The sequence below is a fragment of the Xenopus tropicalis genome, chromosome 7, assembly GCF_000004195.4.
Source record: "Xenopus tropicalis strain Nigerian chromosome 7, UCB_Xtro_10.0, whole genome shotgun sequence".
Lineage (NCBI taxonomy): Eukaryota > Metazoa > Chordata > Amphibia > Anura > Pipidae > Xenopus > Xenopus tropicalis.
The window spans coordinates 80,583,825-80,605,867 of NC_030683.2; the positions used below are offsets into that span (position 1 = coordinate 80,583,825).

A 22,043-nucleotide genomic window follows, 5' to 3' on the forward strand; every position below is an offset into this window, starting at 1 on the left:
GATTTGGTAGCCCCATGTGGACTGCTAGCCTGCAGGAGACTAAACATTAGTAAACTTGCCTCTAAGCCTGAAATTTAAAAAGAGGCACTTACTTTGAGGCTACTGGGAGCAACATCAAAGGGGATGGTGATTAACATGTTGATCATAAGCTACTGGTTGGGGATCACTGGTGTAGACTCTCAACATGTATACAAAAAAAATACCACGAAAAGCACACTGCTTTTAATCCCAATAAATGAGAAACTAAGGAGCCTTTTTTATTTAATTCAAAGTATAAAGGCAGCAATCACTGACAGTCATTATTATATATCGTTTGATAGTTCGTACATTTTGTAATCCACATATTTCAGAGGACTAACCCCTAATCCCCAGGTTGTGAAACACAGGAATTTGCACCATATTGCTAAATAAGCACAATATTCTGCTGCTGCTGCATACATCTCATTGGAAAGCTGCATAAGCAATAGGAATACTAATCTTAGAACAGTGTTTGAAAAGCATATATTAAGAGTAGGACAGTGCCATTAATTGCTAATAATTTGACAGAAATAGGTTGCAAATGCAAGGAGAAAACATGCAGATAGGAAGCAGTTAGTGCTTGCTAGAGTATTGCTCAACACATATGACTATTCCATTGCAAATGGACAGTATAGTGATACTGTGATGGGAATGTACCCAGTGCTGTGCTATTTTTATTTTTTTGAAATATATAACACTAGCAATGCATTATTGCAGGCAGCCACTACAGAAATTCTTCTATTGTATTTGTCCTTATGAAACGTGAAATCGATGATTATACCTGTATACTGAATCATCTGCATTTTAAATGTTATATAACTAGTTGATTTTGATCCTAAAATTAAATACAAACATGGATTAAAATCCTTTAACAGTAGTGGTGCACAGAACATCTCTTTTGGTAATGAGACATAGCATTTTATAGCTATAGTTCGGGGGAGGGATCTGTATTAATTTCCAATAGCTTGGATCTGTGTGTGTGCAATTTCAGATCAGATGCTTGTCATCCACCCATGGAGGTACTGGATCCCAACAATGTATGGAATCATGCCTAGTACCATTGGCCTGCTGCACTATTTCTACAGCTTCTACAATGTAACAGTTATGATTTTTATGCCTGCACCACTTTCTATTGATGCTTGACCTGCCTATTAATAAAGCTTCAAAAAGTTTCCAAGTTGTTCTATAGAGGTGGAAATTCCGTCCAAGTAGTAAAATGTTACCGAAATCCCATTATTTCAATATCATTTCAACAGCTTCAACAAAGTTTGCAGAAGGCAGGAAAATACTAGTGACTGCTCTCATTTTGCCCAAAATATGAGAGCAGTTCTTCATGGTGTTTCTTTTTTGTAACAGAAATAATGAACTAACAAATTTCAGCTAAACTTTGGTCACACCTGACCAAAATTAAGTAAATTTCTTTACTTTCAGAACTAAAAATTCAACATTTTATAAATGGACATCCAAGTTTTGATACAGTTCTTGCAAAGAACCCCTGTATACTATAAATTTTGCTACTGACCTTTTATTGCTTATTACAGCATGGCCTTGTTGATTATATCTGCAGCCAGATAATAGTTCTTACCACTGCATCTATAAACAAGCTCATAATATGGAGTGTATAAAGCTAGTAATCACTTTATAGTATAGGGTTTTGTGTAGAATTATCTTGTTCTGTCTGTGCCTTATGTATTTTAGCCTGAAACCTAAATGAGGTTAGAAAAGGTTGTAGTTTTGTCATTATCACAAACAGCTAGCAGCAGCATAGTTCTGCACCTTTTCCCCCTAAATATTCTAACACAGATTAAATCTTGTAGACTGGCCTGTGAGAGTTGTGCCAGGCTATAGTATTATCAGAATGGCCAGACACAATCCTAATGCCCAGATAAGATGAAGACCTTATTCTGCACCCTAGTACATGCTACAGGTTTGTAGATCCAATGTGGTGGAAAACCACAACTCAGTTGTAGAAGTCCAAAACTATAGCTTTCATGAAGTACTTAGAGCCAAATTTCATCGCTGCTTACACTGGATGCTTTATAAATGTAGCCCACCAAAGGAAACCGGTCAAACCCTAAAGAAAAAATAGAGGCATGATGGTAAAAATCACATTACAGAAACAGTTATATGTATATTTAGAAACAATATTTTTTTGCAGTATTCTAAATTCCATAGACTGGGAATAGATAACTACTGTTTGGTTGCAGAATGCTGTAATAAAGGCAAAGTGTTGGGGGGTAAAGAAAATGGGAAACATGTGAGTTAGTAAATAAGCCCAAACAAATTCTAACAGTTGGTAAAGTTGCTCAGTAACCCTAGCAACCAGAGACTTGCTTTCAATATTCTAACTGTAGTTGCTGATTGGTCTGGGTGGGGACAGGATGGGAGCTGAGTGGAGGAAAAAAAAATACCAGTCAAAGCAGCTGGCAAAAAGGCCCTGGGGAGAACACTGGGTTATGGCTACAGGTTCAGCCGCCTATAATAACCAGTCAGCAGGTAGCATTTACTCATCACCTGTTTAAAAGCAAAATCATAGTGGTTGTTATTATTTACTGCACCTGGGCAACTTTGTGTGTTTTATTGCATATGAGGAAAGGGAGCATTATAATGGGCAATATATTGGTGGCCAACAGAAAACAAAACAGGTGGTGAGCAAGAAGACAATATAGGATACACAGAAAACAATTTTCATGAAGAAAAAAAGGTTAAACGTATTAGAAAAGTGCAGACACACGCACACTCACCCACCTACCTATGTCTGATTGGTCAAGAGTTTGCTCCATGTTAAAGGAACCTGTAACTCTCCATACTACTTGAGACCTACCTGTGTCATCTAAATTTCCACATCTCAGAGATGCATCCTCCTGTGTTTCCCCCTCTGAGCTACCAAGGGGTCCTGTAACCACAAAATAGTGTTAGCTACAGAAAAGCAACAAAACAGATGTATATTTGATTTTATTTCCTTTTTTCTGCATTGTTCAAAACAACTTTGTTTTCTTAAAAATACTCAATGCATATCCACCAATGATACTAAATGTGATATAACATGATACAACATGATACTAAATGTTTAATTAAAAGGGATACCTCTAGCTTGGGGACGAAGATCATTAAGCTGTAGGTTGGATGGTAGAGACATATGCTCCCGAGGAAGACAACTGTTGTTAAGTTTCATATTATTGGAAGTACTGTAGGGAAAAAAGACAAAACAACCATTGGAAAAAGTTTAATACAAAGAAATAATCCATACTGGCAGTGATTTTCCCTTGCAGGCTTGCTTCCGTAGAATAGTAGTTTCCAACACTGCCCTAAGGACTGTTTGTGTTGGTGTGATGAGAGTTGAAGTTTATTAAAACTAAACAGCCACAGATTTTTTAAACTAATGTAGGGATCCATAGGGTTAACTAGTCCCTATGGCTTTAAACCCTGCAGCTTCCTGGTTTTGTGCTGTTACTGGGCAAAGACCCCTGTATCAGTTTTGAGTTCATATGTGTGATTATTGGTTAACAGGGAGACCACTCCCTTGGCACTCTGATATAGTGTTTAGCAGGGGGGTGGGTCTGCCTCTTTGGCTGCCTGTGTTCACAGGGGAAGGAGCACTGTGCTGGAGGCAAAGGAACTAGGCCCCCAGTAAAGCCATGTGCCCCAGAGTGTGTCAGCCACTCTGGTGAAGTCGGGGACAGGGACCCCGTGAATGAGGACCAGTTAGATAGCAAGTTTTGTGGAGCACTTTGTAGGAAAGTGAGATAGTGAGGGAAGAGAGCACGAGCAGTTTGGCTCAGAGGAAAGTAGCTGTGGGAGTACCCTTCCAAACAGGCATTGTTGCCTTAGTTTAGGGCCACGGTTTAGACCTAGGAGGCAGGTAGATTAAACCCTGATCCAAAGTTGCCGTGGGGCCTGAGGAGTGTGGTATCCAGCTAGCTGTTCCACAGAGTGAGCAACTGAACCGGTGGCACTGATCCTGCCCAGGCTCAAGGGGAGTTGGGAGGAGCGGGTGTGCCCCCTCTCTGTGCTGTCCTCAGAGAAAGCTATGCTAACTGATGTGTGTGAGTATATTGCATAACCCTGCAAGTTGCTTGTTGCTGAAAATAAACCAGTTCTACTGTTAAACTGCAAGAACCTTCTGGCGCCCATTTGTTATTCTGCACTGCACACAGCTACAGTGGGTTGTAGTTGCACTACACCATAGCTCCGTTTGGTTACTTCCACATAGCGAAGGCCCATCCTGAAGGATTGAGTCACGTGTACCCCATGCTCAAGGCCTATCTAGCCGTGCTGTTGGCTTGTTACAGCCAAGAAAGGGTTACACTAACTTTTAAAAAATGTAACTTCTAGCTTAATGTATGCACCAGTATACAAGACAGAGAGTAGATTTCTTACCTTAGGGTAAGCTGATTTCTTACTCCATCTACACAAAACAGAGAATTAAAACAATATATAAAAAGCAAAACAAACCTTACTATCTATTGTTCTATATGATCTATGGTATAGGTATGGGATCAGTTATCCAGAAACCAGTTATCCAGAAAGTTCCAAATGACAGAAAGGCCACATTTTATAGACTCCATTATAAGCAAATAATTCTAAATTTTCAAAATGATTTCCTTTTTCTCTGTAATAATAAAACAGTACCTTGTACTTAACCCCAACTAAGATATAACTGATCCTTACTGGAGGCAAAACAATCATATTGGGTTTATTTAATGTCTAAATGTTTTTTTATTAGACTTAAAGTATGGAGATCTAAACTATGGAAAAAACCCTTATCTGGAAAACCTCAGGTCCCAAGCATTCTGGATAACAGGTCCAACACCTGTAGTATTTAAATACTTTCTATCTAGATGTGTAATGCTGTACTGCTTATATAACTATTTTATAACTGTACATTACCCCATGCTTCTTTATCACATGTATGTCCATATTGGGATTTCTAGCATGCAAATAAAGTCATCAGTTAGAAACCCAAACCTTTGGTACTGCTTGCTCTCCTTTCTTTATCAGAATAGCAGGTTGATTACTCCATATAATCAATGTACCTCCTCTGGCAGCCTACAATTATTTTACCCTTTGTATTAAAATGAATTAATACAGCGCCTTAGCTATGTGCAGTCATATAAAGTCTTTTTCTTATTCAGTCATATAAATAATTTATTCAGCAAACAGACAGGACATTTCCTTCTTGGCTCTAATAACCGGTATTGTTCCCTTTGGCAATCATAGGCATTTGAGCTAATGATAAATATAGAGTGTTCTACATACTTTTTCCACATGCAAAATCTTAATGAAAATGGTGCATGATATTTGGTATATTATATTGCCTTTATCAACACTGTTGAAATGAAGTTCAAATATTTACATGTTAAAAAAGTCAAATACTGTCATGGAATGTACTTTTTCACATGATTGTGCTTTCCATCAACTTCATTTATGATATTTTACTCACACTTTTTAAGTTATTACATTACTTACAACTCCGTCTCTTTCTCTTCAACAGAAGACAACAGACCAGTGCATTCACAAGCAGGATGCCAGCAACCACTCCTGCTCCCCCAACAACCAAGGCAAAAAGGGGCACTTCAACGTGAGAAGAGAGGAGGCCTGAAGAAAAGAATAACAATAAGATGCTTGTGCTTACATAAACGTGTAACTTGTGTGCACTGTTTTAGTAGATAGTATAAATCATAAGAATGTGCTGCACTACATATAACACCAAAATTGGCAAAAATCTATTTGAATACATTTGACTAAAAGCAAACAGTCACTTATGTGGCTATCCAAGCTGGGACTAATAAAGACCATACAGGCCACTATATGAGTTATATGAGAGAGTTTTCATAGAAAGCTGGCCAGCCACTACTATATTATGTATATTTTCTGGTTCATAAATGTGTATATTAGGACAGTTTAGAAGCAGGACTGGCAAACAGGAACAGACACTAGAGCAATGTCAGAAGGGGAGCTTCATCAACATGAGAGAAATCTCCTCTTCTGCAAGCAATGAAGAGCCCACAATATACGCCCTTCACTTTCGAGTTGAACCGCCGCATGTAAAAACACAATATATGGGTGATCCTGGGTAATCACTCAAAAATGCCTCCAAAGAGTAATGACCAGGGGCAAGCTTATAAAGGGTCTTAAAGGAACAGTGACACCAAAAAATAAAAATGTTTTTAAGTAATCATAATACAATGTACTGTTGCCCTGCACTGGTGAAATTTTCACATTTGCTACAGAAAGACTACTATAATTTATATAAATAAGCTGCTATGTAGCCATGGGGGCAGCCATTCAAAGGAGAAAAGGCACAGGCACATAGCATATAACAGATAAACCCCCATTGTATTCTACAGAGCTTATCCGTTATCTGCTATGTAGCCTGTGCCTTTTCTCTTTTAAATGGCTGCCCCCATGGCTACACAGCAGCTTCATTTACTAAACTATAGTAATGTTTCTAAAGCAAATACACCAGTTGCACCAGTGCAGGGCAACAGTACGTTATACTGTAGTTCCTTTTATACACTTTGATTTTTTGGTGTTACTGTTCCTTTAATAAAATGATGAGCTACACATGGGGCTAATAAAGTGGGCAGAGGAAAGGGAGCAGACAGCAGGAATACAAGAGGTACATTGGTAGAACTGATCAGAACCAGCCCTAAGAGCCTCCAGTGGCTCCAGAGTTGACTAGCAAGTAAGAAAAATGAAAAATGGGCAATGAGCACTTCATTAACTCCAGACATGGCAGTAAGATGAATGCAGAAATGGATGGATTGAAAAGAATGCCATTGCACAGGCAGAATACCAATACAAAAGTTTTTCTTTTTTGCTGCTCCCACACAGCCACACTCTGCCTGGCTCCTGTAAAAAATCCAAAATGGCTGTGCATTCCACAGTGAAACAAACAGCCATCTTGAATTTATTTTCTCAAGAATCAGGGAGTTAAGTGGCAAGCAGGGCAATGCGAGACAGCAGGCTGTGAGCTGAAAAAAAGACAGCTGGGAAATATGCAAAATCCCAATGAAGGGGGAAGTCCCCTTATCCCTATTTAAGGTGCCCACGGTGTTGGTAAACAAAGCGCATTAAAGGTGATAGCGCAGCAAAAATCCACATGGTGCTCATTGTAGGGATATCATGCTTCATTCATATGTGAAAGAGTTATATTATGTCATATAAGACACACCCTTAAATCCATATTCCTCCTCCTCCCCTGTGGATAACACAGCAACCCCCAGCATATAATTACACTGCTCGGGACCATACAATGACTATTTCCAAATGCTAACAAACTTCCAGAACACACCCTGCCAGGTTCACCTCCCACAGGCAGCATAGGGCAAGCAGAGTATGGCACACACAGGCAAGGTAGGGCAGGCAGAGAACTGCCTGTGAGCGCCCTACTCTGCCTGCCCTACCCTACTTGTGTGTGCCATACTCTGCCTGCCCTAACCTGCATATGTGTGTGTCAAACTATGCTTGCCCTATGCTGCCTGTGTGTGCCATACTCTGCCTGCCCTATGCTGTCTGTGTGTGCCATTCACACTGGCAGCACATACAGTGACACAATGCTGGGACTCCTCCTAAAGTCTATCTAAGGTGTGAACAATGTGGGGGCTTACAGTCTGAGCCTGAGCTGTGAACAATGCAGGGACTAACAGGTGTGAATAGTACAGGGGATTATATATTTAAATGCAGGGGTTTACAGCCTGAATCTGAGGTGTGCATAATGCAGGGGGCCCAGTTAATCTCAGTACTGATACCATTTAAAGCTTTAACAAAGGTAAGCAGTCACAGCAGCCAGGCAGGTGGGGGGCCACACAGAGGGAGGCAGCCAGCCCCCAGCTGGACAGCACTAATATAGAGTATCAGTACACTACTGTACTCTACAGGGTTTAAACTCTAAATATTTTGTGCTCCTCATTCTAACTACAGGCCCAAGATCCACAGTATGTTCCTTTGTTAGCTATGTGATCTCATGCAGTGAATATACACTTTTAAGATTGCGCCCTCCCAACCTACTGGACACGACAGAGACACAGGCAATGCTTTTTTAGCATTTTCAAAGACCCTTCTGTTTGATATTGGTGTTTAAGCAGTAAGTGGTAATCCTGATGCTTCCTTTAAAAGGTATATTAAACTCACTACAGGAGCATAACGTATACAGTAGCTTGCAAAAGTATTCGGCCCCCTTGAACTTTTCCACATTTTGTCACATTACAGCCACAAACATGAATCAATTTTTTTCCACATGAAAGACCAATACAAAGTGGTGTACACGTGAGAAGTGGAACGAAAATCATACATGATTCCAAACATTTTTTTACAAATAAATAAGTGCAAAGTGGGGTGTGCGTAATTATTCAGCCCCATGAGTCAATACTTTGTAGAACCACCTTTTGCTGCAATTACAGCTGCCAGTCTTTTAGGGTATGTCTCTACCAGCTTTGCACATCTACAGACTGAAATCCTTGCCCATTCTTCTTTGCAAAACAGCTCCAGCTCAGTCAGATTAGATGGACAGCGTTTGTGAACAGCAGTTTTCAGATCTTGCCACAGATTCTCGATTGGATTTAGATCTGGACTTTGACTGGGCCATTCTAACACATGGATATGTTTTGTTTTAAACCATTCCATTGTTGCCCTGGCTTTATGTTTAGGGTCATTGTCCTGCTGGAAGGTGAACCTCCGCCCCAGTCTCAAGTCTTTTGCAGACTCCAAGTGGTTTTCTTCCAAGATTTTGGCTCCATCCATCTTCCCATCAACTCTGACCAGCTTCCCTGTCCCTGCTGAAGAGAAGCACCCCCAGAGCATGATGCTGCCACCACCATATTTGACAGTGGGGATGGTGTGTTCAGAGTGATGTGCAGTGTTAGTTTTCCGCCACACATAGCGTTTTGCATTTTGGCAAAAAAGTTCCATTTTGGTCTCATTGGACCAGAGCACCTTCTTCCACATGTTTGCTGTGTCCACCACATGGCTTGTGGCAAACTGCAAAGGGGACTTCTTATGGTTTTCTGTTAACAATGGCTTTCTTCTTGCCACTTTTGGATAAAGGCCAACTTTGTGCAGTGCACGACTAATAGTTGTCCTATGGACAGATTCCCCCACCTGAGTTGTAGATCTCTGCAGCTCGTCCAGAGTCACCATGGGCCTCTTGGCTGCATTTCTGATCAGCGCTCTCCTTGTTTGGCCTGTGAGTTTAGGTGGACGGCCTTGTCTTGGTAGGTTTACAATTGTGCCATACTCCTTCCATTTCTGAATGATCGCTTGAACAGTGCTCCGTGGGATGTTCAAGGCTTTGGAAATCTTTTTGTAGCCTAAGCCTGCTTTAAATTTCTCAATAACTTTATCCCTGACCTGTCTGGTGTGTTCTTTGGACTTCATGGTGTTGTTGCTCCCAATATTCTCTTAGACAACCTCTGAGGCCGTCACAGAGCAGCTGTATTTGTAATGACATTAGATTACACACAGGTGCACTCTATTTAGTCATTAGCACTCATCAGGCAATGTCTATGGGCAACTGACTGCACTCAGACCAAAGGGGGCTGAATAATTACGCACGCCCCACTTTGCAGTTATTTATTTGTAAAAAATGTTTGGAATCATGTATGATTTTCATTCCACTTCTCATGTGTACACCACTTTGTATTGGTCTTTCATGTGGAATTCCAATAAAATTGATTCATGTTTGTGGCTGCAATGTAACAAAATGTGGAAAAGTTCAAGGGGGCGAATACTTTTGCAAGCCACTGTATACCATTCACTGATTACTAAATAATGCATTTAAAATAAATGCCTGGTCCGTTTGTCATGTAAAAATGACATAAATAATACTTAAAACATTAACAAGTAATATAGCGGCTAAAATTATACATGTAGGGATGCTCACAAATAATTAAAGTATGCATAATAATGTCGATTTAGATACTGATAAATATACATAGAATCAGTGGGTCTGTTGTCTCTGGTAAAATATGATAGCTTCCATATAAGAATTCATAACAGAAAAACACATAAAAGCTATTTGTAAACAATATGTTCATTATTTATAGATGAACATCTATTTCTGTGTCCATTCTCTAACCATCTCTAACTTTCTTTCTCAGTCTCAAAATCAATAACTGGCAGCCTACACTTAAATTCTGCCCAAAAAGAACCCAGACTGATTTCTTTCCCTAGTGATGTCTAATGAGGCAGGAATACGAAGTAGACTCACCCAGGGCACTTACAGATGTGTGGCTGACTCCTCTCTCCTCAGTGCTGACCTTCACCCTTAGGCTACCATTGGTATCTAAATTCCTAGTATCCAGCAGCAGAAGACGGGAAGAATTGAGTGTTTTTCGTCCATCATGGTCCCGCAGGGTGAAAGTGGAAGCCGGCTGAGTTCGGACCACTAAGAGAAGGAGAAGGGAGATTCCAGGTGTATGGGCTGAATTAACTGGAGAATCAGGAGGGACTGGAAAGAAATAAAAAGTAGTTGTTCAGCTCAGTTAGCATAGACTTTCAGTTATCTTAGAAAACATAAATATACTGATGCAAACCTTGCCTTCATAGAGCATATTTGTATATATAATAGAACAGAAAACTTCACCCTCTTACAATTTAAAGTAATTCGGTCATGATTTTTATGGTGTAATTTTCATTTCAAAATTACAATGTTTACATAGCAAATAATTCCCTATACCATTTATGTTATTCTTGAACCAACAAATTAATTTTTTTAGTTGTAATATTGGTGTGTAGGCAGCCATCTCAGTGCATTGTGCCGGATTCTGAGCTTTCAGATGGAGCCAGCACTACACATTAGAACTCTTTTCCTACTCCCATGTAACTGGAGGAGTCCCAAGCCGGACTTGATTGCTATTCTTATTTCTACCACAGGTGTTAGGTAGTTGCTATATTGCTACCTTCAACATAAAGAAAAATCTTCAGCACACCACTTACATACATGTTCTCAAAGGGTGCTTGACTTCCACGGCCGCTCCCAAGCCTTTTTTCCATATATAACTGTAACTAACAAAGCCGCTTTTATTCATGATCTGTTTTGCTCCAAGTCTTTTGACCTTTTTGTCATAACAGAGACCTGGCTCTCTCAGAATGATAATGCTATTGAGGCAGCTCTCTCTTATGGCGGCCTTTGATTCTCTCACACTCCCCGCATTACTGGCCGTGGGGGAGGGGTAGGGGTTCTGCTCTTCCCTCATTGCCGGTTTAAACTAATCCCTATACCTCCTACTTTCAGGTTTCCTTCTTTTGAGGTGCATACGGTTCAGCTGTTCCACCCTCTCTCTGTGCGGGTGGCAGTTGTTTACAGACCTCCTTCTTCAAAATCCTTGGCTACGTTTCTCTCTGACTTTGAATCCTGGCTCTCTTTTTTTCTATGCTCTGACACCCCTGCAATCATTTTAGGCGACTTCAATTGCCATATAGATGACCCCTCTCAGCCCTGGCCCTCTCGATTTCTCCATCTAACCTCCTCCTTTGATCTCCAGCAGTGGACTAATACAGCTGCCCATAACGATGGTCATTTTCTAGATCTGGTCCTTTCTAAAAATCTAGATCTATCTACATTTAACAGCGAGCCTTTTCCTCTTTCAGATCATCATCTTATCTCCTTTTCTATCTCGCACGTGTCTCATTCTCCCTCTAACTCTCAGCCTAAAACCCTGATTCACAACATGCGAATGGTTGATATAACTGCTCTCTCTAACTCTCTTAGTTCTAGCCTCTCCTCCTCCTGTGCTTCCTCTGATCCTGAGTTACTGGTAAATACCTACAACTCTATTTTATCATCTGCAATTAACACCCATGCCCCCCTGCAGCCCCAACACAGTCGTGCCAACAATCCCCGTCCCTGGCTTAACCCTCAGACGCGATTTCTGCGCTCCTGTGCACGATCTGCTGAGCGCATTTGGAGGAAATCACGCGTTAAAGCTGACTTCCTCCACTATAAATTTCTTATGGTGTGCCTCAATACTGCCCTATCCCAGGCCAAGCAAGCATACTATAACACACTTATAAATAATAATAAATCAAACCTGCGGCGCTTATTCTCCATATTTAACGCGCTACTTCATCCTTCACCTAATGAATCAATCATATCTGAACACACCCCCCAGGACTTTGCTGACTTCTTTAAAAGCAAAGTTGATTCTATCCACAAACAATTTTCCCAACCCACAGATACCGGTAATCTCAACCTTCCTAAATCTCCTCTCTCCGTATTCAGCTCCTTCAATCTCGTAACAGAGTCTGAAGTTTCTCAGCTTCTCCGATCCTCTCCGCCTACTACCTGCTCACTGGATCCTAAGCCCTCATCCCTACTAAAACAGTGTGCCCCTGCCCTTACTCCAGCCCTTACCCACATATTCAATTCCTCTCTGGCTTCTGGTACTTTTCCTTCTCTCTTCAAACAAGCATGTGTCAAACCCATTCTTAAAAAGGCTACGCTGGACCCATCCTGCCTTTCTAACTACCGTCCCGTCTCTCTCCTGCCCCTAGCCTCTAAACTCCTGGAACGTCTTGTCTTTTCTCGTGTCACTAACTTCCTCTGCACCCATAATCTGCTGGACCCTATGCAGTCTGGTTTTCGGCCTGCGCACTCCACTGAGACGGCCTTATGAGTGGCAAATGATCTCCAGACTGCCAAGGCCAAAGGACACTACTCAGTCCTCATTCTCCTAGACCTTTCCTCTGCTTTTGATACTGTCGACCATTCTGTCCTTATGCAAATTCTCTATTATCTGGGTATCCGGGATCAGGCTGCATCCTGGTTCTCTTCCTATCTCTCTAACCGCTCCTTCTCTGTTGCTCTTGCTAACAAATCCTCTACCCCGGTTCCGCTTAGTGTGGGGGTGCCTCAGGGCTCTGTGCTTGGTCCCCTGCTGTTCTCCCTGTACACTCTCTCTCTAGGAGACCTTATTTCTTCTTTTGGTCTTAAATACCACTTATATGCAGATGACATCCAGATATATTTAGACACCCCTGCACTAACTGCTGATGTTCAAACCCAGATTGGTAACTGCCTCCTGGCTATCTCCTCCTGGATGAACCGACGCCAGCTCAAACTTAACCTAGCTAAAACAGAGCTCATGGTCTTCCCACCCAAACCTGGCCCTTCTCCTCCTTTCACCATTACTATTGATGGCATGACCATCAACCCTGTAAATTCTGCACGCTGTCTTGGGGTTATCTTTGACCAGTCCCTCTCCTTCTCTAACCATATTAATAACACTGCCAAAACCTGCCGCTTTTTCCTCCGCAATATTGGCAAGATACGCCCCTTTCTTTCACAAGCGACAGCTAAAACACTAATCCATGCCCTTATCCTTTACCGCTTAGATTACTGCAATCTCCTGTTAACCGGCCTCCCAGACTCCCACCTCTCTCCCCTGCAATCAATTTTAAACTCTGCTGCCAGGATCCTCCTGCTCTCCGAAGAGGGAACCTGCTCAGCCTCAATTAAGCTCTCTTGCATGGCTGCCTGTTAAGCAAAGGATAGCTTACAAAATCCTTCTGCTGACATTCAAAGCCCTTCACTCCTCTGCTCCTCACTACATTTCTTCACTGGTCTCCCTACATGTTCCTGGTCGTCTCCTCCGCTCCTCTCAGAGCCTCCGTCTTTTTACACCATCCACACCCATTGCACTCTCTCGTCTTAAACCTTTCTATCTCGCTGCTCCTTACCCTCTGGAACTCTATCCCTGAATCCCTCCGTAGGGAAAACTCACCCACTCTCTTTAAGAAAAAGCTCAGCTGTTACCTTCTGGAGCACTAAACCATTATTTTGCCCAGTCCTGCGCTTAAGGGCAAATGCCCATACCTGGTGCACTCTTACCTTCCAGTCTGTGCCTGTATGTTACCCAACCACTTAGATTGTAAGCTCTACGGGGCAGGGACCTCCTTCCTACTGTGTCTCATACCACATGGCACTTATATATATATATACATATATGTATTTATTGTATTTATTTATTATATCACTTGTCCTCCCTGTGTGTAATTTTGTATTCTGTAAGACTGTACAGTGCTGCGTACCCTTGTGGCGCTTTATAAATAAAGTTATACATACATACTGAAAGCTTGTGCTGTTTGTTCATTTCTGCAAATAAATGATTTAAAGGCATTGCCGACGCACTGGTGTGCTTCTTCCCTTTGCAAAGATATATTGCTACCTTCCCACTGTTCTGCTGATCGGCTGCTGGGGGGAAAGGGAGGGAGGTGATATTGCAATATAGCGGTAAAGTGTGACTGAAGTTTATCAGAACACAGGTCACATGGCTGTGGTACCATAGGAAATGAAATGTGAAATTTCAAAATTTAATTAAAAATTGCAGGATTCTGCTGGAGAAGTTCTATTAACTAATGCGTTTTGAAAAAAAGTCATGACAGTATTCTTTTAACATGAAATCAACTCCTTTCAATCTGTACTCACAGTGCACACTCAGTAGCTCCTCTCCTTTCAGCCATGCATCACTGCAGTTTTCTCCTCTGGTTTCGACAAGTGTAAGCACGCTGGAACTCCCAGGGTACACAGGTAGCAAAAATGGGGGCTCCCTGCCAAGCCCTTCCTCTTGCTTCACCCCATTCATATACCATGAAAGGGATGGTCCACCTCCCTCACAAGATGCACCCTCAGTCTCATCCTTTTGGAGGGGTTCCCCAAGCCCTGTAATATGGAAAGACACAAGGCAATAATGAAAGAAAGGGAAAACAACAATTCTTTAAAAAGTTAGAGAAACTATGCAGCTATTATCAGCTATTTTGGATGATAAACTAGAACATCACAACAATATATGGTCACCATGGGTCACTTATCTCTCTTATTAAAAAAACTGACTGCCACAAGCTCCCTTTTTAGTCAGTTCATACCAGCATTATGATAAATTGTGGACTATGCTTTATATAATAACTTCTCAGTCAACCAAGACTTCTTGCCTATTAATTTCTTGACACCACCAATTTGCCCATTTATTTTATATTTTCCCCTCCACTTTTGTTTTACTTTTCCGGTTCTTAAAAAAAAAAAAAAAAATGTTTGGTATCCTATACTGTACTTACTTGTATTGATGTAAAACCTAAATAAAGAGTTAAAAAAAAGGTTAGAGAAAATTGTGCAAAATTGGAATTGTACTTATATCCATAAATTATTTTTCTTCTTAGTCCTGACATGCCAGAGGTAGGACCAGTAATTAGAGAAAATAACAGCAAAAACATCTGGCAGGAGCTTACTGCCAAACAGACTTACTGCATAAAATAAAAAATTATTGGAGAACTTTGTATAAAGTACTTACGAAAAAAGCTTTAGCTCCTAGTTGTTGCTCTGTGCTGCAACCAAATACAACTGCAAAAATCCAAAAAGTAGGAGAAAAAAGCTTCAGCAGATTTACTGCAAACCATTTATTGTGGGTAGTGGTAACACGACATGTTTTGGGTCAATACCCTTTATCAAGTGTGTTTATGTGTTATCAAGTGTGTTTATGTGTTATTACAGTTTTGTTAAAAAAAAAAGCTTAAATTGCCCTTTAAGCAGCAAGTCTCAGTCCCCCAAGAGACCTATTTAGCTTATTAGTTAAAGTTGTATCTCAGTGCAGGTGTGTCTTTTTAACACAGATTTCTGGGCTCAGAAAGCTACTTTTTAGGCTAATGCCAGACGAGGCATAGGGCGGATATTTTCGGCAAGCGGAAAAGCGCTTGCTGAAAATTCCACCCTACGCCTCCTACATGTGCCTGCACCCGAATGAATGAGATACGCTCGGGTGCAGGCACATGTAGCAGATATACGCAGAAAAACGCGAGACAATGCAATGTATTTACGTGCAGGTGAAGCTTGTTTGACTTTCTGCTCTCTGATAAAAACTACTTTTTAATTAAATTTGTATCTTTTTTTAGCATTCAGTGCAGGAGATCAAAGGGAAATGAGTGACTTTTCAGTAAGAATCCGGGACTGCGGGTTGAGCTGCCAAAAGCGGGACTGTCCAGCGAAAATTGGGACAGTTGTTACTGCCAAACAGTGTACAAAGCTGATATGTACCTATCCCAAAATGCTTAAAGTGGCTATTGGTGCAAAAGGTGGCTCTAAACATATTTATACATTTTTATAAATATATATTATTTTTTTGTTTTGTTTTTTTGCTTTTTTTTTGTTTTCTGACTTAAATAGGCTTATTTATCAATGTTCAAGTTTGTGAATTCAAGTGTTTTTCTAATTTGAACTCACATTTCTAATGCTTGCTTATTTATTAATAATGAAAACTTGTTTTAATTAAAAAAAATAAATAACGCTACATCTCAATCCACCCAAAATGCTCTTTGCTTTTTAGTAAGCCCTGCCCAATCTGAGGTCCAAGATTTGGGACTGTCCCCAGAAAAGGGGACCATTAGAAGACACGCATTAAGTATGTTGAGCTGTGACACAGCTTATTAGAAGGACTTTGAAAAGAAATAAAAAGGTAATGAAAACATTATACTGTGCCAGACAGCAGTTGTAGTCTGCAGGTAAGGGATTGGCAATAGAAAGTCTGGCTGCATTCAGCATTTCTGGGGTCCTTGCTGCCCTGAGGGGGCCTTTCGGATGCCTTGAGGGGGGCGCATCGCAAATGAACTCTGTACTAGGAGAGACGAAAATTCAGATTTGCATTGGAATTTGAATTTCACTTTTTGGCGCCCCTGCTAACTTGTGGCCTGCTGCTGTCTGAGGTGAGATTCTCAACTCGCTTCATGACAGCAGCGCACCTGGCAAGGGTTTTAATTTAGCACAAAGGCTGGGACTATGGCTGCGACCACATATGCATTTCTCCTAACCAGCAAAATTTGTAAACAATGGAGTACTGTGTCATCAGGCAAATTCTTCTTCGCTGACTGTGTGTAAATTAAGCCAGAAACCATTGGGTGGTATCCTTGTACTTGAAAAAAACACCGGTAATAGATAATAAACCCATAGAATAACTGTTTGAAGGTGGAAGTCAGGTAATTTTAAATGTGCCTGTGGGTAGGGTAATATAACCCACAGGTACTGGCATGGAGGGACAAAAATGCATATATAATTTAATAATAAGTTAAACAGATCTGTAACAGTGTTGTGCTAAAACTGCTGACATGACAATTTTTTTTAAATCCCATTTTTCATGGATTTTTTCTTCAACTTCACTGAAGTACCCACCTCTTTGAAAAAGTGGCTGAAAGAACAAAAGAGAGACGCGAAGCAGCATCCTGCCTGGGACAAGTCAACTAGAACTTGCTCATTTCTGTGCCAAAAGAGAAATATTATTTTTTAGTAATCTTTATTCATTTATCTTTTATATAGAAGGGGAGGGTACAGAAAGGAAAAGAGGGAGGGAAAGGAAGGGGGGTGGCTCAAAAAATCAATACAATTTTAAACCTTAACATCTAAGCAAAATCTAACAAGTCATTGCTAGCATAATAATACATAAACAGTTGAAACATGATATATCCCATTGTAGCCAGTTAAGATTGGTTAACAGTCTAAAAGGCCTAAGTAAAACCCAGATATCAATTGTGCATCATAGAGCTTGTATGAAGTTTAACCAAGGGGACCATACTTTCCATTATAATTATCTTTTGCTGTGTATAATATATTGAATTTCGTTTTGTTTCCCCATTTCTTTGACACTTGCTAACCATATCGAATATGTGGGGAGTGGGGTGTAAATTTCCTAATAGAAGCAAGTTAAAAAGGGAATTCTCCTTCAGCTCACATATGGCATCCTTTGCAAGAATTAGATGGCCAACCACCTTATTATGTAAGGGCTGAGGCAGGCAGCATAAAAGTAAACCTGACACTTCTTTAGCACACTATTTGGAAAAAAAGTTTAAAGGAGAATTAAAGCTACTGCACACCAGCTTACATCTGCAATTACTTCTATGCTGGCTAGCCACACTCAACCAACCCCACTTGTATGCAGCTCAATAAAGAACTGACAGCTAGCCATACTTGAACTAGACAGTTTTTACAGTCTAGTAATCCAGCTGACCTTGTGTGTCTCTATATGAAATGTTTTATGCCCTTTAACAGAAGGACTATTTGGATTTCAGTTGCACTTGTCAAATGACTCATGGATGCAGCTCCAGGCCCCCCTGTAATAAGCCCAAGTCACAGAGGCAATGGCAGAATTTTAACACTAATGGCACACAAATCATTTTCTCTAGCAGTAACAGGATGCTTTTCACCACCCATGCCATATGCCATTGACTAGACTTAGGGTTGCCACCTGTCCAGTTTTGAACAAATACTGTGCCAGCATGGACCTCAAAATGCACCAATCTCCACCTGTTATGTCATATTCCCCATGATGTTGTTACATGTCCCCTCATCATTATCCAGCCTGCTCCCTTGTGTTACTATTTCAGTCTCACAGAAATATGAAGAAAGCAACCCTAGCAGCAATCAGCATGGCTGGTATAAGGCATTTCTCCACCAGCAGAGGAAACATCTGGAGTGTCATGAGCCTTAGAGGGGTAACAATAAAACAGCAGGACAGTTTTAACCCTTTAAGTGCCAGAAGATTTCTACATTTAATTTGCAGATATCAGAATATTTTAGATTCCAAGGTCAAAAATTCTGCTAAAAGTAGGTTTACACCAGGAAACCATACATTTTTGCAAAGTATACATTCTCCCAAGCCCAGAATAGGTAAATACATCTTTCAACTTCAAGCTACCAAAAGTTAGCAGTTTATCTAAAAATCACCTCAAACCTTGCACTTTATAGCATCACCCACATGTCATTAAGTACCAAATACTAAAGTACAAATATGACCACCAGAGGTCTTCCAAAGAGTTTGGTGCCCATTGTGTAGGGGTGCCCAGAGTTTGTCCCATGGCGATCTACCGTTGACTCCTCCCCCAAGACGCAGTGTACATATGCATCCCCCGGCTTTGACGCGGTCCACTAGAAATCCACAGGGGATCGACTGGCAGACCGCGATCAATGTCTTGGCCACTCCTGGTGTACAGGGTTACCCAAGTATTTGGCATGTAAACCCTTTAGAATGTACCCTGTGCATACAAATGTCATCATTTTTGTTTGTTTTTTTTAATTGTTTTTATTTATTTTTATAACAATCAGGTTCCACATGTACAAAATAGTGTCCATTACAAAGGAAATAATGTAACATTGGCATGCCATCAGTATAAACATCATCATTTTATTTTAACTACAGCAAACACACTGCCTGTTGTATGTGTTGTAAAAACTTGAAAACGAAATGGATTAGTAGTTGGGCAGGTTATATATAGGCATTATGGTTGAACTTGATGGACGTATGTCTTTTTTCAACCCAACTTACTATGTTACTATGTACTATGTTACTAGAAAACCATATATTTTTGAAAAGTACACATTCTGGTAAATATCAAATTGGCAAAACCATGGTAAACGGAGGCCTCAAAAAGAAATTATTGCACATACAATTTTCACAGGCAAAAACAAGTAATCACAAAAAATGAAAGCAAAAGAATCACTGAAATCCAATAAAATTTAAAAACTGGATACCGATGGCAGATATTTGGGCCCTGGCACGGTAGCAATGGCACTGATACAAAACTTTGGTTTGTTTCCTAGCTAAGCAGTCACACGAGCTCTCCACTGTAACTAGAAATGAACAAAACAGTGAAAGTGCAAAAACAAACAAAAAAAGAAATATAAAAGAACAATTAGCTTTTTGTAGGGGAAAGAGTTAATTTAGGAGTAGAGAAAGGATCAAAAGGATATTACTGATGCCAGGTGACAAAGAACTATTTCATTTCAGCTAGTGAGTCACATTTTAGAACATATATATAGTACCTGTGGAAGTGGGATGAAATCTGCAAAAATTTACAGAGCTAGTGGGGTTCTCAGGTAGCTACAGCCTGCACAATCCTCCTACCAGTCTTCATTTATGCAGTGTCTTCCTCTCCCCAGTCCTGCCTACATCCGAGTGCAGCTGATAATACAGCAGAACCGGAGCTTGCAGGAATGGGAACCTACTCAGATGTTCTTCTGTGGCATTTATAGGCATGTTAGGCAACTGCAGCGAGAGATCCGATGTAGTGCATAGATACAGTCGTAATGGCATGACGTTTAGGGCAATCCTCCTGAGACATACTGTGTAGGGATGCTGAGAGGGAGTCATATCAGGTCAGCCATAGTTTAAATTATTACCTGGGACTGTTAGAGGAGCTCCCTGTAGTTACCTTAACACTTATTCCTGCAGAGACTTACTAGTAATTCTTCTGTTATTATCTCAGTTTGCAGGGGTATCATTGTCAGAGTGTTACTCCGCTTCAACCGCAGGGGGCGCTGCTATATTCTAGCCAATTCAAATTGCATAAATCTTGCACACTACAGCGTCGGACTCTTTGCCTCGGTTTAGATGTTTGTATAAACCCAATTTGTCCATCTGACATAACAAGCTAAGCATTCCAGCATTCCCAGCACTATTTCCTCAGCAGCCCCTTACCTGGATTCCGTTCATTGCACAGCCTCTTCATGCTTCCCCTCTTAGGTTCACCTGCAGCATCAGCAGCTACTTTGGTCTGATCAACCACTGCAGTGATTTCGCAGGCGGCAAATTGCCAGTAGGCATTACAAATCAAGCAAACTACATCAGCCAGTAGGGGGAGCTGCGGGCAAAGAATTGAGCAGGTGCCGTAAAATGCATTGTGAGGCATAAGAGGCATTTCAGATTCACGTCGCTATTGTAGCGCCGTGCCATATTTCATAGTAATGTGATATTAACCAAACTGTGGAAAAATTGCCTTATACCTACGTATATAATAGACGTATATGTATTGCTAGCTTATAGAACTGATAGGGAGGTTGAAGAGGTTCCTGAAGGTCAGTGTCTGTGTGTTCAGTTCTGCAAATATTTAAACGTGTCAGACATTTGTCCCACTCATAGGTGGATTTTCAATAAGGCTAGGGAAGGCTAAGCCTCCCCAAACCTGCTTGGCACATTAGCAAAAAAAAAAAAAAGCCTCACTCTGTACTTGACTTTCTCTGCACTGATACTTTAACATCTTAGTAGGTTTGTCCTGTCATGCAAACTCCAGTTCTGCTGTATAATCAGCTGCAATCTGATTGGATATTTCTTCTTGTGGCTTATCCAATCAGAGTGTAGCTCTGAGACAGCCAGTGAAATTGACCAATCAAGCCACAGATGTAGGCAGGACTGGGGAGAGGAAGACACTGCATAAATGAAGACTGATTACCTGTGAACCCCACTAGCTCTGTAAATTTGCTGCAGATTTCATCCCACTCTCACAGGTACTGTATATATGACTAACTGAAATTAAATAGCTTTTTGTCACCTGGCATCTGTAATATCCTTTTAACCGTTTCTCTAGTCCTAAAGTAACTCTCTGCCCCACAAAAAGCTAATTGTTCTTTTATTTTTATTTTTTGTTTGTTTTTGCACTTTTTTCACCGTTTTGTACATTTCTAGTTAGAGTGAAGCCCTCATGTGACTGCATAGATGGGAAACAAACCAAAGTTGTGTATAAGTGCCAGTGTTACAGTGCCAGGGCCTGAATATCTGCCATCAGTACCCACTGCATCTCACTGTATAAAATGTGCTGGTTTTGTAAATACAGACTGCATCTCACTGTATGAAATGTGCCTGGAATGTCAGTACCCACTGCATCTCACTGCATAAAATGCACTGGTCTTGTAAATACAGACTGCATCTCTCTGTATATAATGTGCTGGTTTTATAAATACAGACTGCATCTCACTGCATAAAGTGAGCTGGTCTTGTAAATACAGACTGCATCTCACTGTATGTAATGTGCTGGTTTTGTAAGGGATGTCAGTACCCACTGCCATCCTTGCTATAAAACTAACACCTTTAAGCTACCTGATCCTAAAAACAAATAGATGGAGAATCCCTCACACAAGTGCATGTATGAATACTTCTACATCCTAAGTATTTTAGGGTGAAAAAAGCACTGCAGCCTGCACTTTTGCACAGTATCTCTAGGAGTCAGTGGGAACCACAAGAAATAGTTGGGAGGGTAATTTTTTATGCCAGCAC

General features: G+C 40.7%; 1 protein-coding gene across 3 annotated transcripts; it reads right to left on the reverse strand.

Annotated features, from left to right (window-relative positions):
* Nucleotides 1–217: 217 nt before the first annotated feature.
* On the reverse strand, nucleotides 218–21,598 carry tmem25 (transmembrane protein 25). 3 transcript variants are annotated; one of them, XM_031904875.1, is made up of 9 exons: nucleotides 20,472–21,598; nucleotides 17,174–17,258; nucleotides 14,447–14,680; nucleotides 10,229–10,468; nucleotides 5,488–5,616; nucleotides 4,399–4,426; nucleotides 3,106–3,206; nucleotides 2,843–2,914; nucleotides 218–2,092 (listed from the first exon to the last, which is right to left on the reverse strand). In XM_031904875.1, exons 2-9 carry the CDS (start codon nucleotides 17,220–17,222, stop codon nucleotides 2,019–2,021), a joined length of 927 nt encoding a protein of 308 aa, XP_031760735.1. In that variant the 5' UTR covers nucleotides 17,223–17,258; nucleotides 20,472–21,598; the 3' UTR covers nucleotides 218–2,018.
* Nucleotides 21,599–22,043: the final 445 nt, after the last annotated feature.